This window comes from Moschus berezovskii, chromosome 23 (genome assembly GCF_049115385.1).
Source record: "Moschus berezovskii isolate FMDL1 chromosome 23, NW_MosBer_1.0, whole genome shotgun sequence".
In the NCBI taxonomy this organism is placed as follows: Eukaryota; Metazoa; Chordata; class Mammalia; order Artiodactyla; family Moschidae; genus Moschus; species Moschus berezovskii.
This window is the reverse complement of record NC_142482.1, coordinates 58904567-58918665: the sequence shown is the minus strand read 5'-3', so window position 1 is coordinate 58918665 and position 14099 is coordinate 58904567. Positions and strand designations below refer to the sequence as shown.

At 43.5% G+C, this 14099-nt stretch overlaps 2 protein-coding genes across 21 annotated transcripts in view; one reads left to right on the top strand and one right to left on the bottom strand.

The window, feature by feature from the left end:
- Window positions 1-3514, bottom strand: part of CAGE1 (cancer antigen 1) — a 43640-nt gene extending 40126 nt beyond the window's left edge. For 17 of the 19 annotated variants that reach the window (XR_016036032.1, XR_016036036.1, XR_016036035.1 and 14 more), the window contains exon 1: window positions 3056-3514. Coding sequence is in view for 10 of the 19 variants with exons in the window: in XM_088831158.1 (XP_088687284.1) it covers window positions 3056-3068 (13 nt within the window). In the remaining 9 variants the exon portion in view is untranslated. Of the gene's footprint in view, window positions 1-2590 lie in introns of all 19 variants that reach the window. The other 2 variants (XR_016036038.1, XM_088831168.1) reach the window with 2 other exon arrangements.
- RIOK1 (RIO kinase 1) overlaps window positions 3501-14099 on the top strand; it is a 32295-nt gene continuing 21696 nt past the window's right edge. For both annotated transcript variants that reach the window (XM_088831170.1, XM_088831169.1), the window contains exons 1-4: window positions 3501-3786; window positions 6573-6777; window positions 7547-7637; window positions 8471-8540. In XM_088831170.1, coding sequence (XP_088687296.1) covers window positions 3716-3786; window positions 6573-6777; window positions 7547-7637; window positions 8471-8540 — 437 coding nt within the window. In that variant the 5' untranslated portion in view covers window positions 3501-3715. The remainder of the gene's footprint in view (window positions 3787-6572; window positions 6778-7546; window positions 7638-8470; window positions 8541-14099) is intronic.

The following is a 14099-nucleotide window of genomic DNA, read 5'->3' as shown; positions in this document are numbered from 1 at the left end:
AGGCAGTCACTATCTGCAGTGATTTTGGAGCCCAAGAAAATAAAGTCTGACACTATTTCCATTGTTTCCCCAACTATTTGCCATGAAGTGATGGGACCGGATGCCATGATCTTTGTTTTCTGAATGTTGAGTTTTAAGCCAACCTTTTCACTCTCTTTCACTTTCATCAAGAGGCTCTTTAGTTCTTCTTCACTTTCTGCCATAAGGGTGGTGTCATCTGTGTATATGAGGTTATTGATACTTCTCCCGGCAATCTTGATTCCAGCTTGTGCTTCATCCACCTGGGCATTTTGCATGATGTATCTGCATATAAGTTAAATAAGCAGGGTGACAATATACAGCCTTGATGTACTCCTTTCCTAATTTGCAATCAGTCCATTGATCCATGTCTGGTTCTAACTTGCTTTTTGACCTGCACACAGGTTTCTCAGGAGGCAGGTCAGGTAGTCTGGTATTCCCATCACTTTTCCACAGCTTGTTGTGATCCACACAGTCAAAGGTTTTAGCATAGTCAATGAAGATTTTTTTTTTTTTGTCATTTTCTTGCTTTTTCTACGAGCCAACTGATATTGGCAATTTGATCTCCGGTTCCTCTGCCTTTTCTACATCCAGCTTGAACATCTGAAAGTTCTTGGTTTATTGAAACCCAGCTTGGAAAATTATGAGCATTACTTTGCTAGCATGTGAGATGACTGCAATTGTGCGGTAGTTTGAGCATTCTTTGGCACTGCCTTTCTTTGGAACTGGAATGAAAACTGACCTTTTCCAGTCCTGTGGCCACTGCTGGCATATTTCCAAATTTGCTGGCATATTTCCTGCAGCACTTTCACAGCATCATCTTTTATGATTTTAAACAGCTCAGCTGGAATTCCATCACCGTCAGTAGCTTTGTTTGTGAAGCCCACTTGACTTCACATTCCAGGATGTCTGGCTCTAGGTGAGTGATCACACCATGGTGGTTATCTGGGTCATTAAAATCTTTTTTGTATGGTTCTTCTGTGTATTCTTGTCACCTCTTCTATTTTCTGCTTCTGTTAGGTCCGTACCATTTCTGTCCTTTGTGTCCATCTTTGCATGAAATGTTCCCTTGGTATCTCTGATTTTCTTGAAGAGCTCTCTAGTCTTTCCCATTCTATCATTTTCCTCTATTTCTTTGCACTGATCACTTAAGAAGGCTTTCTTCTCTCTCCTTGCTCTTCTTTGGAACTCTGCATTCAGATGGATATATCTTTCCATTTCTCCTTTGCCTTTACTACCTTTGTATGGTAGTAAATACTGATTCGTACAAAAAGAAGTGTTGGGACCCAGAAGGTGAAAGAATCTCTCACTTAATCAAAAGATACTTACTATTATCAGAGACCTGTTAGCATCTGCAAAACACTGTTTCTGTGTACTTGATACTTTCTATCACCTCATTACCAAGTGAAATCCAACACTACACATCAGTTTTCCCTCCCTTCCCTACAACACACCTATCCTCTAAGGCAGCTGGGCTTGAAAAGCAGACGTCTTGGCATCCTGGGCTACTCAGTTACCACGTCCTGTCCTTCTCACCTTTAAAGATGTTTTTCATAACCCATGCTTTCTTTCCCTCACTGTGGTATCATCCTGGTCCACATTCTCATGACCTCCTCAGGTCTGTCAGGGTATGGGAGTAGAAAACTTGTCCAATCACATTACCCTGAATCCAATTCTTCTGTTTGACTTTCTAGGCCTTACGTAGCCTGGACACACATTACCCACCCAGTCCTCTGCTCCAGCCAGATCAAGCTTACTCTCATGCAAACAGATCATGAGCCTTACGACTTCAATAGCAGGTGCTCTGAAGCTCTGGCAGGTGCTTCTCTTCCTAAAACTTTCCTATTTACCATTCATCTAGTTTAAAAATTCCTACAATGTCTTTAAATTTCTATCTCACAATTCAGCACATTATTTGTTTGCTATTTTAGTCTTCACCATTGTTTCAAGGGTGTTAGTGTGGGAACTCACATATTATACAGACCTCAAGAGGAGTCCTGGAGAAGAAAATGACAACCCACTTCAGTATTCTTGCCTGGAGAAACCCAGAGACAGAGAAGCCTGGTGGGCTACAGTCCACGGGGTTGCAAACACATGACTTAGCAACTGAACAGCAACACAACAAAAAGAGTCCACTTAAGGTTTTTCAATATCCCCTTCAGTAAACCAACCAGTGTTGAGAGAATGTTGACTAAATCCTGCACTCCAATGATATATTTCTATCAAAACAATTTAATAATTTTCCTGGGTTATTTTATTGAATTATCAAATTAATAAATAATTTATTGAGGTTTAAAGTGAAAGTGAAGTCGCTCAGTCGTGTCCGACTCTTTGCAACCCCATGGACTGTAGCCCACCAGGCTCCTCCGTCCATGGGATTCTCCAGACAAGAATACTGGAGTGGGTTGCTATTTCCTTCTCCAGGGGATCCTCCCGACCCAGGGATCGAACCCAGGTCTCCTGCAATGCAGGCGGACGTTTTAACCTCTGAGCCATTTGGCAAAGTATAAAAAAAAGCCAGTGAGCCAAGCAGCCTAGTCGGGATTGGTGAAAGACCCGACTTTATACTCACCTTTCCTACTGTCTTCCAAATATATAAATGCTGTGTGAGCTGTGGTGGAGGAGGACTAAAGCATCCTTTTGTTCTCCAAGAACAAAAAACTACTAGGCCCTTATTTCTTCAAAGTTTTGTCTGCGAACCCAGAACTTCCAATTATAACTTTTACAACTCTGTTCCTATGGCATGATCTACCAATTTACCTTTTTTTTTTTTTGGTTAGGCTTTTTTCATCTTTCATTCTGTCCTCACCCGACTTCTGCCACACATAACAAAAAAACTTATTCAAGTGATTGGATAGATATTCCAGAGATACTTCTAAGCTGTTTTAGTACAGGAATGAAAAGAGGTGTCACCGGGGTTATTGGCAAGAATCCTCAAGTGTAATTTTCAGTCAAAGTTTAACTTCTGAAAAGCACTCATCTTACTTCCAGCTCACAACACTGTAACAAACTTTTTAGGTCGCAAAAGTGTGCTCACTTCCAGGGTCCATAGAGTCTCGGATCCGAAATAAGGATTTCGGGCTTCCTCCCTGCGCACTGGGCTCTACCGCGGGTAGAAGCTTTCAACCTTTCTCCTCAACGCCGGGCCGCCGGGGTGCGGAGACGCTGGAACGCCCCTGTGTGACGTCCGCCCGCCGGGCTGCGGCTGCCGAGTTCCGGCCCTCGGACCATCCGGCGTCCCCTCAGACGAGCCCGCGGGCCCGGCGAGGGGCGCCTCCAGGTCGCCATTCACAGTTAGGGGCTTACACGGCGTGAGCCCCCAGGGCCAGCAGCGCCGGCCGAGCTGACACACGTGGAGACAAAGCGACAGGCCGACTCGGAGAGCTCCGAGAAGGAAGGCCAGCCCAGGGCCCGCGGGGACCGACCAAAGGAAGACCTCCACACACCCAACGGCTTGCCGCGGAAGGCCAATGTCCAGGGCTCAGCCCCCGCGCGAGGCGGGACTTCCGGCGGGAGCACAGCTTCCGTTCGGGGGCGGGACTTCCCGTCGGGGCGGACGTCTGTCCGGGCGTTCGGCGTGTGGTGCCCGCACGCAGCGCGCGCGTAGGGTGAGGCGGCCGCTGAGCGGTTCTGAGGCGGGCCTTGGCGCAGAGGCCGTTGGGCCGGCTGGCGGAACCGCCCCTGTGCTGCTCCCGCCATGGACTACCGGCGGTTGCTGATGAGTCGGGTGGTCCCCGGGCAGTTTGACGACGCGGACTCCTCGGACAGGTGGGCAGCCGGAGTGCGCCGCTGCCGCGGTCCCCTGGGGGCCTTGACGCTTGTTTACGGGTGAGAGGGAGACCTGTCACATGCGTCTCTCCTCGGGCCTCTTTTCACAGCCTCTTGGGGCTTTCTCCATCCCAGCCGGGTCTTTCGATCCAGGGGACGGCAGTTAGTTCGCGGCCCCCGGGTTGTCAGCATCCCTGAGGGGTTGGAGTTGGGGAGAGCGACAGGGAAGCAGGTGTTTGAGCTTTTAACTACCATTTAGCGTTCCAGAAATGTTTGAGCACCTGCTGTATGCCTGTTCTGTCCTCGGCGCTGAAGACGGTGGTGAACAAGACAAACTGAGCCCCTTCTATTTGGGAAGGAGGCGGAGACACCTAAGTACATGGAGATTTTTTTTTTTTAAACACAGATGACATATACTATGCAAGCAGTTAAAATCAGTTGATAGAACTAAGTAGTGAATTAACCGTCAGGGAACGTGAAGTTCAGATGGGAAGGACAAGAAGGAGCCAACCTCTGGAAGCAGAGGGGGGAGAGGGGACAGCAGGTGTGGTCTTCCTGGCTGTGGAAGGAAGATCTGGAGGCCATTGTGCCCAGAGCACATTGGAGGTAATTGAAGAGATCGGCTGGTGCAGAAGTGAGGAGCCAGAGCCTAAGAGTGTGACAAGGAATGGTAAGGATCTGAGATATTATTCTTGATGCTGTAGAAAGCCACACTTTCAGCAGGGCAGTGACATCACCTGGCGTGTGATTGAAAGGAATCATTCTGCTATGGAGGAGATGGTTTTGGAGGGCAGGAGTGGACACAGTTTAAAAGGACTAAGGAAATTCAGTTCATTTATCATGGGCGCTAGATGGGGATGTTCTGGAAGTAGGACAGCTTTCTAACCATAGAATAGATGTGAAGTGGGAGTCAAAAGGAATTGGGGATAACTTCTACTTTGAAAGCAAAATGAAACATAGTGTTCATTTTGGAATTCTGAGAAAATGGTTTTTGCTTTATATTCATAATAAGGATTTACTGCGTGCAGGTGGTATTGCTTTATTTTTCAGTAAATACAGGTTGATCGCTTTCTGTGTGACAGACCTCCTGTAGTTGATCTTGATACATTGGTAAATGCTCCCCTGGGTGACAGAACTTGCACTCTAGCAGGGGAAACGTATTGAATAACTGGACAAATTATCTGTATGAGTTTTGGGTAAGTAGTACAGAGAAGAACCGGTCAGCTTTTCATGAGCAAAGTTAATTACTGGAAGGATAGGTAGGATTTAGCCAGAGAAATGAGGAAGGCATTGCATGCAGGTCAGTGTTTTCAGGTGAGCGTGCAGTAGTCCTTAGGGACTAAGTCAAGTGGGAGGAAGAAACAGAGCCAGTGCGACTGGTGAATAGTTACCGGTCATGACTGTGCACTGGACATTGTGAAGCTGTAAACCAGTGGGTTTTGCCGACTCCAGGAACTTGGGAAACATTGTCACAGCTGGGGGTGGTTGTGTGCTCATGGCCTCTGGAAAGTTCAGGCCAGAAATGCTGCCGCACAGGACCACCGCCCACAGCAAGGGATTGCCCAGCTGAGGTGGGGAAGCCATGGTGCAAGTGACAGTATAGCTTTAACATGCCGCTTGAGGTTGTTGGCAGTTTGAAGAATCAGTTTATGGATTATGATTATGAAATGCTAGTAAACAGCAGGGGGTCAATGATTACTTGTTCTCTTCCCAGCCATATCCATGGCGATTTGGAGAAGGAAATGGCAACCCACTCCAGTGTTCTTGCCTGGAGAATCCCAGGGACAGAGGAGCCTGTTGGGCTGCCGTCTGTGGGATTGCACAGAGTCGGACATGACTGAAGCGACTTAGCAGCAGCAGCAAGCCATGGCTAATCAATGAGTCGGGATTGGTCATCTGAATTTACTGAAACTCCTCTCTGACTGTGTTGCAATGATACCGTTGTGTGTTTGACGTGATTTCTGTGCTTGCTATCCACCTGACAGCGCGACACTGGCAGTACTGCCTCTTTGGACTCTGTCCTGCAGACATGTTGTGCTGGTGTGCACAGTGGTTTGTTTACATTGAACATCCCAGTTAAGTGGGAGATTTTCCACGAAAGTGCAGAGTTCTGGCTTCTCTTGAAGAACTAGGAAGATTCAGCAATGCTGGTCTGAATTTTCACGTGGCAGAAACTGACCCTGTTAGTCGTGATCCCTTCCTCTGGGCCAGTTCTCTTGGTTTGACAATCCCCGCTTTTCCCGTTTAGTTAGACCCGGCCCTCTTCTTTCATTTGTGCTGCGTCTCACCACCATCCTTCCTTTCAGGAGCAAGGGCAATTTGAAGTTCTTTGTGTAACACAAGTCTTGATAAAGCTCTCCTCATTGTAGAGTGATAATTGAGTTCAAGGTAAGGCTTGAAATAAAGCTTTAGACTTATTCCCAAGTTTTGTCAGAAAGCCTCCCCTGTGTGTTCTTAGAGCAGCTTTGTGAGTGGTTTTCCTGGAGTTCAGGTCTGCTCTACTGATCAGAGCTAATTCATTCAGCAGAGAAAATAACAAAGGCAGGAGCGGATTTAACAACCTGATGAATACTCCTTCTTTAGCCGGACCTGTAAAATCACCCAACAGCTGAAATAGAACTCAGAAACAGGACAACTTGGTATTAAGTTTGAATTTATTGGGAGATACGTGTTGTAATTGAACCTTTTTGATGTATCTGTATAGATTCGTCTACTCTGTCTTAAATAAATATATATGTAAGTCCAATTAAGAATGTGTAAACAGGCTAAAACATTGTTACTTCTAGTGAAAACATTGACTTGAAGACCATCAAAGAGGAAGATGATGTTGTATTTGAAGACCTTCAGAGTAGCGCCAATGAGAAGATGGGTGACAGTGAGCTGGAAGAGGAGGAGGGAGGAGATTATGACGCAGATGATGACTGGGCCTGGGGCGATGGAGTCGGAAAGCTCATCCGGCATTATGCTTCAGGTGGCGGGAGTAACCCTCAGGTATTTTATACACAGCCCTGTACGTCTTCGTGTTGTTCGCTTATGTCTTCTTTAGTTGTTGTTTCCTGTTGTGGTAAAAGTCACATCATATAAGGCTTCCCGTGTTTTCACCATAGATAACAGTTGAGGTTCAGTGGCACTGCGTGTGTTCACACTGTGCAGCTCTCACCAGGATCCAGCTCCCGAATTTTTCACTTTGCTAAACTGAACCTCTGTCCCCATTAAACACTAGTGTCTCTTGTCGGTTCATAAGTGAAAACAAAGCACCTCTACATACTTAATCTGCTTTTCTTTATTTACTAGTTAAGCTGCACTTTTCTCTGTTTTGTTACTATTTGCAGTAAACTGCATATTTGTGTCTTTTCCCAGGCAGTTTTTTAAGGCTCTTAATCTTATGATGATTTAAATGACTCTTTAAATTTGCTGGTTATGGAACGAATCCACATCATTATCAGAAATATGGAAATGATGAAGAATGAAAGTCCGTGTAGGCTAGGACTACAGGGCAACATAGCCTGCAAATCTTTCAGTAAATTCCAGAGCCACAAAAAGTCCTTTTAAAAGGGAAGACGTTTGAATGTCTAGCATATTTCAAGTGCATTTTTAAAAACCTCTTGGGCAAATGTGATTAATCCTTCCCTTTCTTTGGGTACTCCCCTAAGTATTTATTGATGCTTTAATAGTTAACTATGAACCAAGGGAAGCTGGGATGAACTTTAGGCTTGTATGTATATCTAGAGCTTTCATCTCTGGAACTCATTTCTTCCAGGCCAATAGACAGACTCCCAGCTTCAATGCAGCCAAAATGTCTACTCCAGCAGACAAAGTCTTACGGAAATTTGAAAATAAAATTAATCTAGGTGAGTTTTTAAGATACAGTTCCTCTCACTAGGCAATGAGAAAACTCTTCAAAGACAACAAAAAATGTTATAAAATTTTATTAGATCAATTAATGGATATATTCAGTGTTACAGGGTAAATAATAAAGCTTAGAGGAAATTAAAATTTAGTAATTAAAAACATGACTTCAAGAAAAGACTCTAGCTAACACTTTTAGTCCTGTGTTCTCTCCTGTTATGGAAATGCAAAGGTACAGATACTCATTCAAGTTATCATTGGTTTTGTATTAGATTTTATAGTAGGGTTATCTTCTAGTAGAATGGTGAAAACACTTGACTGTTGAGTATAATCATGTTTTGTTTGGCTTTTGGTGTGGCAGTAATCATTTCATGAGCTGTCGAATGCAGGGAATCACAGTGTGAATTTGAAGCCTCTTGGGAAACACGGGGTCTTCTTTCTCTCGTAGACGAAGACTGTTAGGAGCCTGGTATGACAGGTCTCACATCTGAGCATCCCTTGCACGGACCTGTAATTGGAAGTGAAACTGACATTTTTAGAATTATGATATTTATGATAGTTGTACAAAATATTAAATGTCTGAAAGAGCAGATAAAATATTTTTGAGGGATTTCTGAATCTAGATTTCTCTGGCTGAGAAATGACATCTGTCATGATGAAAGTGATCATCTTTGTTAGTAAGTGCTTGCCCTTAAAAACACAAAACACACTTTTCATTACTAAAATACATTACTATATGTAATAAAATATTTAGAAAGTAGAGAAGGGAAAGGGGAAAAGTATCCTGAAACTTTGTCTTATATGTTGTTTATGTTGTGGATTTTTTTTTTTTTAGATAAGCTAAATGTTACTGATTCTGTAATAAACAAAGTCACCGAAAAGTCTCGACAAAAGGAAGCAGATATGTAAGTAATATATCAAGTATATACAATAAAGTAAATAAAATGTGACTGATACGAACTAATTGTAGACAGATTAGTAGCAACTCCATCATAATACTTTTGCAAAGGGTGTTCCTTTTTATACCTAAACCAATTCTTAAGTTTAAGTGAGGATATCCTGTGACTTTGTAAGTTGAAAGTATTAGATGAGTTTTCTTAAGAAACCTGTGCTAAAACTATAATCGTGTAAAATTCATGAAAGTGCTTTCAGAGTAACAGTCCTTGTAGATTTCAGTTTGAACTAAAATGTTAGAATATAAAAAATGTCCCCTTTTTAGAGCTTATTGAGGATTGTTCCCTGCCATGACATTTTTTTTTAATGGAAAGTGAAAGTGAAAGTTAATCGCTCAGTCGTGTCTGACTCTTTGCAATCCCACGAACTGGACATGCCCAGCTCCTCTGTCCATGGGATTCCAGGCAAGAATACTAGAGTGGGTTGCCATTTCCTCCTCCAGGGGATCTTCCCTACCCAGGGATCAAACCCAGGTCTCCTGCATCGCAGGCAGATTCTTTACCAACTGAGCCACTGGGGGAGCCTTAAAAATGTAAGAGCAAATTTAAAACTAAATAGTTAAACTGCAAACAGTTTCCATTTACATTTCTGTTTTCAAAACCAAATGTTTAAGATTTGGCTCACCTCCTATTGCTAATAACTCTAAAGCATTAATAATGTGTTACAGAAAATGACACTGAGATCATAAAAATAGCAGTGTTAGAACTAAACTTAAAACCCAGTTTTCTTCTGGCTTATTATTACACGTAAGGGATACCAGCTTTTTGAGAAACAGCACATCTTATTTCACTGAACTGCTTGTTTGGATCTTTTATTAGTTTAGGTTAGTCTGTGAATTGAGTCACGTAGTGTGTGAGTCAAAGTAATCAGAGTCTGTGTTTTTATGCAGTAGCTGTCTTGCAATGATAAAAGCTTGTTTCTTTGTGGAAAAGGACTCTGAAGAGAAAGCCTTATACATTACTTTAATTCTGTACTGAGAAAATCATTAACGGTCTAAGAACAGTATTTGCAGACTTGTTCCCTCTTTCCAGCATAGTTTGTTTCACCCCACTGCTCTCATTGAATCCTTCTGAAATATGGACAGAAGTTTTTTTTTCTTACTGCAGATACACTCCCTTCACCCTAGGGAACTGAATGGCTTGTTAAAGGCAGTGAAGTTTCACACAATGGTGAAACTACAACGAGGTTATGAAATGTGTTATTAAAGAACTACCTGCTTAGAAATATCATGGATGATGTACATTTAGAATCTTTTTTCACACCAGTCAGAATGGCTGCTATCCAAAAGTCTACATGCATTAAATGCTGGAGAGGGTGTGGAGAAAAGGGAACCCTCTTACACTGTTGGTGGGAATGCAAACTAGTACAGCGACTATGAAGAACAGTGTGGAGATTCCTCAAGAAACTGGAAATAGAACTGCCATATGATCCAGCAATCGCACTCCTGGGCATACACACTGAGGAAACCAGAATTGAAAGAGACACATGTACTCCAATGTTCATTGCAGCACTGTTTATAATAGCTAGGACATGGAAGCAACCTAAATGTCCATCTGCAGACGAGTGGATAAGAAAGCTTTGGTACATATACACAATGGAGTATTACTCAGCCATTGAAAAGAATGCATTTGAATCAGTTCTAATGAGGTGGATGAAACTAGAGCCTATTATACGGAGTGAAGTAAGCCAGAAAGAAAAACACCAATACAGTATGCTGCTGCTGCTGAGTCACTTCAGTTGTGTCCAACTCTGTGTGACCCCATAGACGGAAGCCCACCAGGCTCCCCCGTCCCTGGGATTCTCCAGGCAAGAACACTGGAGTGGGTTGTCATTTCCTTCTCCAATGTGTGAAAGTGAAAAGTGAAAGTGAAGTTGCTCAGTCGTGTCTGACCCTTAGCGACCTCATGGACTTCAGCCTACCAGGCTCCTCCATCCATGGGATTTTCTAGGCAATAGTACTGGAGTGGCTTGCCATTGCCTTCTCCGCCAATACAGTATCAGTTCAGTTCAGTCCAGTCGCTCAGTCGTGTCCGACTCTCCGCGTCCCCATGAATCACAGCACGCCAGGCCTCCCTGTCCATCACCAACTCCCAGAGTTCACTCAAACTCATGTCCACAGAGTCGGTGATGCCATCCAGCCATCTCATTCTCCGTCGTCCCCTTCTCCTCCCGCCCCCAACCTTTCCCAGCATCAGGGTCTTTTCCAGTGAGTCAACTCGTCGCATGAGGTGGCCAAAGTTTCAGCTTTAGCATCAGTCCCTCCAATGAACATCCAGGATTGATCTCTTTTAGAATGGACTGGTTGGATCTCCTTGCAGTATAAGGGACTCTCAAGAGTCTTCTCCAACACCACAGTTCAAAAGCATCTATTCTTCGGCAATCAGCTTTCTTCACAGTCCAACTCTCACATCCATACATGACCACGGGAAAAACCATTGCCTTGACTAGACGGACCTCGGTTGGCAAAGTAATGTCTCTGCTTTTTAATATACTATCAAGGTTGGTCATAACTTTCCATCCAAGGAGCAAGCGTCTTTTAATTTCATGGCTGCAATCAGCATCTGCAGTGATTTTGGAGCCCAAAAAAATAAAGTCTGACACTGTTTCCACTGTTTCTCCATCTATTTCCCATGAAGTGATGGGACCAGATGCCATGATCTTTGTTTTCTGAATGTTGAGCTTCAAGCCAACCTTTTCAGTCTCCTCTTTCACTTTCATCAAGAGGCTTTTGAGATCCTCTTCACTTTCTGCCATAAGGGTGGTGTCATCTGCATATCTGAGGTTATTGATATTTCTCCCAGCATTCTTGATTCCAGCTTGTGCTTCTTCCAGCCCAGCGTTCCTCATGATGTACTCTGCATATAAGTTAAATAAGCAGGGTGACAATATACAACCTTGACGTACACCTTTTCCTATTTGGAACCAGTCTGTTGTTCCATGTACAGTTCTAACAGTTGCTTCCTGACCTGCATACAGGTTTCTCAAGAGGCAGGTCAGGTGGTCTGGGATTCCCATCTCTCAGAATGTTCCACAGTTTATTGTGATCCACACAGTCAAAGGCTTTGGCATAGTCAATGAAGCAGAAATAGATGTTTTTCTGAAACTCTCTTGCTTTCTCCATGATCCAGCGGATGTTGGCAATTTGATCTCTGGTGCCTCTGCCATTTCTAAAACCTGCTTGAACATCTGGGAGTTCACGGTTTACATACTGCTGAAGCCTAGCTTGGAGAATTTTGAGCATGACTTTACTAGTGTGTGAGATGAGTGCAATTGTGCGGTAGTTTGAGCATTCTTTGGCAATGCCTTTCTTTGGGATTGGAATGAAGACTGACCTTTTCCAGTGCTGTGGCCACTGCTGAATTTTCCAAATCTGCTGGCATATTGAGTGCAGTACTTTCACAGCATCATCTTTCAAGACTTGAAATAGCTCCACTGGAATTCCATCACCTCCACTAGCTTTGTTCGTAGTGATGCTTTCTAAGGCCCACTTGACTTCACATTCCAGGATGTCTGGCTCTAGGTCAGTGATCACGTTATTGTGACTATCTTGGTCGTGAAGATCTTTTTTGTACAGTTCTTCTGTGTATTCCTGCCACCTCTTCTTAATATCTTCTGCTTCTGTTAGGATCATACCATTTCTGTCCTTTATTGAGCCCATCTTTGCATGAAATGTTCCCTTGGAATCTCTAATTTTCTTGAAGAGGTCTCTTGTTTTTCCTATTCTGTTGTTTTCCTCTATTTCTTTGCATTGATCACTGAGGAAGTCTTTCTTATCTCTCCTTGCTATTCTTTGGAACTCTGCATTCAGATGCTTATATCTTTCCTTTTCTCCTTTGCTTTTCGCCTCTCTTCTTTTCACAGCTATTTGTAAGGCCTCCTCAGACAGCCATTTCGCTCTTTTGCATTTCTTTTCCATGGGAATGGTCTTGGTCCCTGTCTCCTGTACAGTGTCACGAACCTCCATCCAGAGTTCATCAGGCACTCTATCAATCAGATCTAGTCCCTTAAATCTATTTCTCACTTCCACTGTATAATCATAAGGGATTTGATTGAGGTCATATCTGAATGGTCTAGTGGTTTTCCCTACTTTCTTCAATTTAAGTCTGAATTTCGCAATAACGAGTTCATGATCTGAGCCACAGTCAGCTCCTGGACTTGTTTTCGCTAACTGTATACAGCTTCTCCATCTTTGGCTGCAAAGAATATAATCAATCTGATTTTGGTGTTGACCATCTGGTGATGTTTATGTGTAGAGTCTTCTCTTGTGTTGTTGGAAGAGGGTGTTTGCTATGACCCGTGCGTTCTCTTGACAAAACTCTATTAGCCTTTGCCCTGCTTCATTCCGTGCTCCAAGGCAAAATTTGCCTGTTAACTCTAGGTGTTTCTTGACTTCCTACTTTTGCATTCCAGTCCCCTATAATGAAAAGGACATCTTTTTGGGGTGTTAGTTCTAAAAGGTCTTGTAGGTCGTCATAGAACCGATTAACTTCGGCTTCTTCAGCATTACTGGTTGGGGCATAGGCCTGGATTACTGTAATATTGAATGGTTTGCCTTGGAAACGAACAGAAATCATTCTGTCATTTTTAAGATTGCATCCAAGTACTGCATTTCGGACTCTTTTGTTGACCATGATGGCTACTCCATTTCTTCTAAGGGATTCCTGCCCACAGTAGTAGATATAATGGTCATCTGAGTTAAATTCACCCATTCCAGTCCATTTTAGTTCACTGATTCCTAGAATGTCGACGTTCACTCTTGCCATCTCCTGTTTGACCACTTCCAATTTGCGTTGATTCATGGACCTAACATTCCAGGTTCCTATGCAATATTGCTCTTTACAGCACCAGACCTTGCTTCTATCACTGGTCACATCCACAACTGGGCATTGGTTTTGCTTTTGCTCCATCCCTTTATTCCTTCTATAGTTATTTCTCCACTGATCTCCAGTAGCATACTGGGCACCTACCGACCTGGGGAATTCCTCATTCAGTATCCTATCATTTCGCCTTTTGATACTGTTCATGGGGTTCTCAAGGCAAGTATACTGAAGTGGTTTGCCATTCCCTTCTCCAGTGGACCACATTTGGCTGTGGTCCATGTGATCAGATCGGCTAGTTTCCTGTGATTATGATTTCAGTTTGTCTGCCAATACAGTATACTAATGCATATATATGGAATTTAGAAAGATGCAAATGATAACCCTGTATACGAGACAGCAAAAGAGACACAGATGTATAGAACAGTCTTTGGGACTCTGTGGGAGAGGGTGAGGGTGGGATGATTTTGGAGAATGGCATTGAAACATGTATGTTGTCATATGTGAAATGAATCGCCAGTTCAGGGTCGATGCATGTTACAGGATGCTCGGCGCTGGTGTGTGGGGATGACCCAGAGGGAGGATAAAGGTAGGAGGGAGGTGGGAGGGGGGGTTCAGGAAGGGGAACTCATGTACACCCGGGCAGATTCGTATCAATGTATGGCAAAACCAACCAATATAATACTGTAAAAT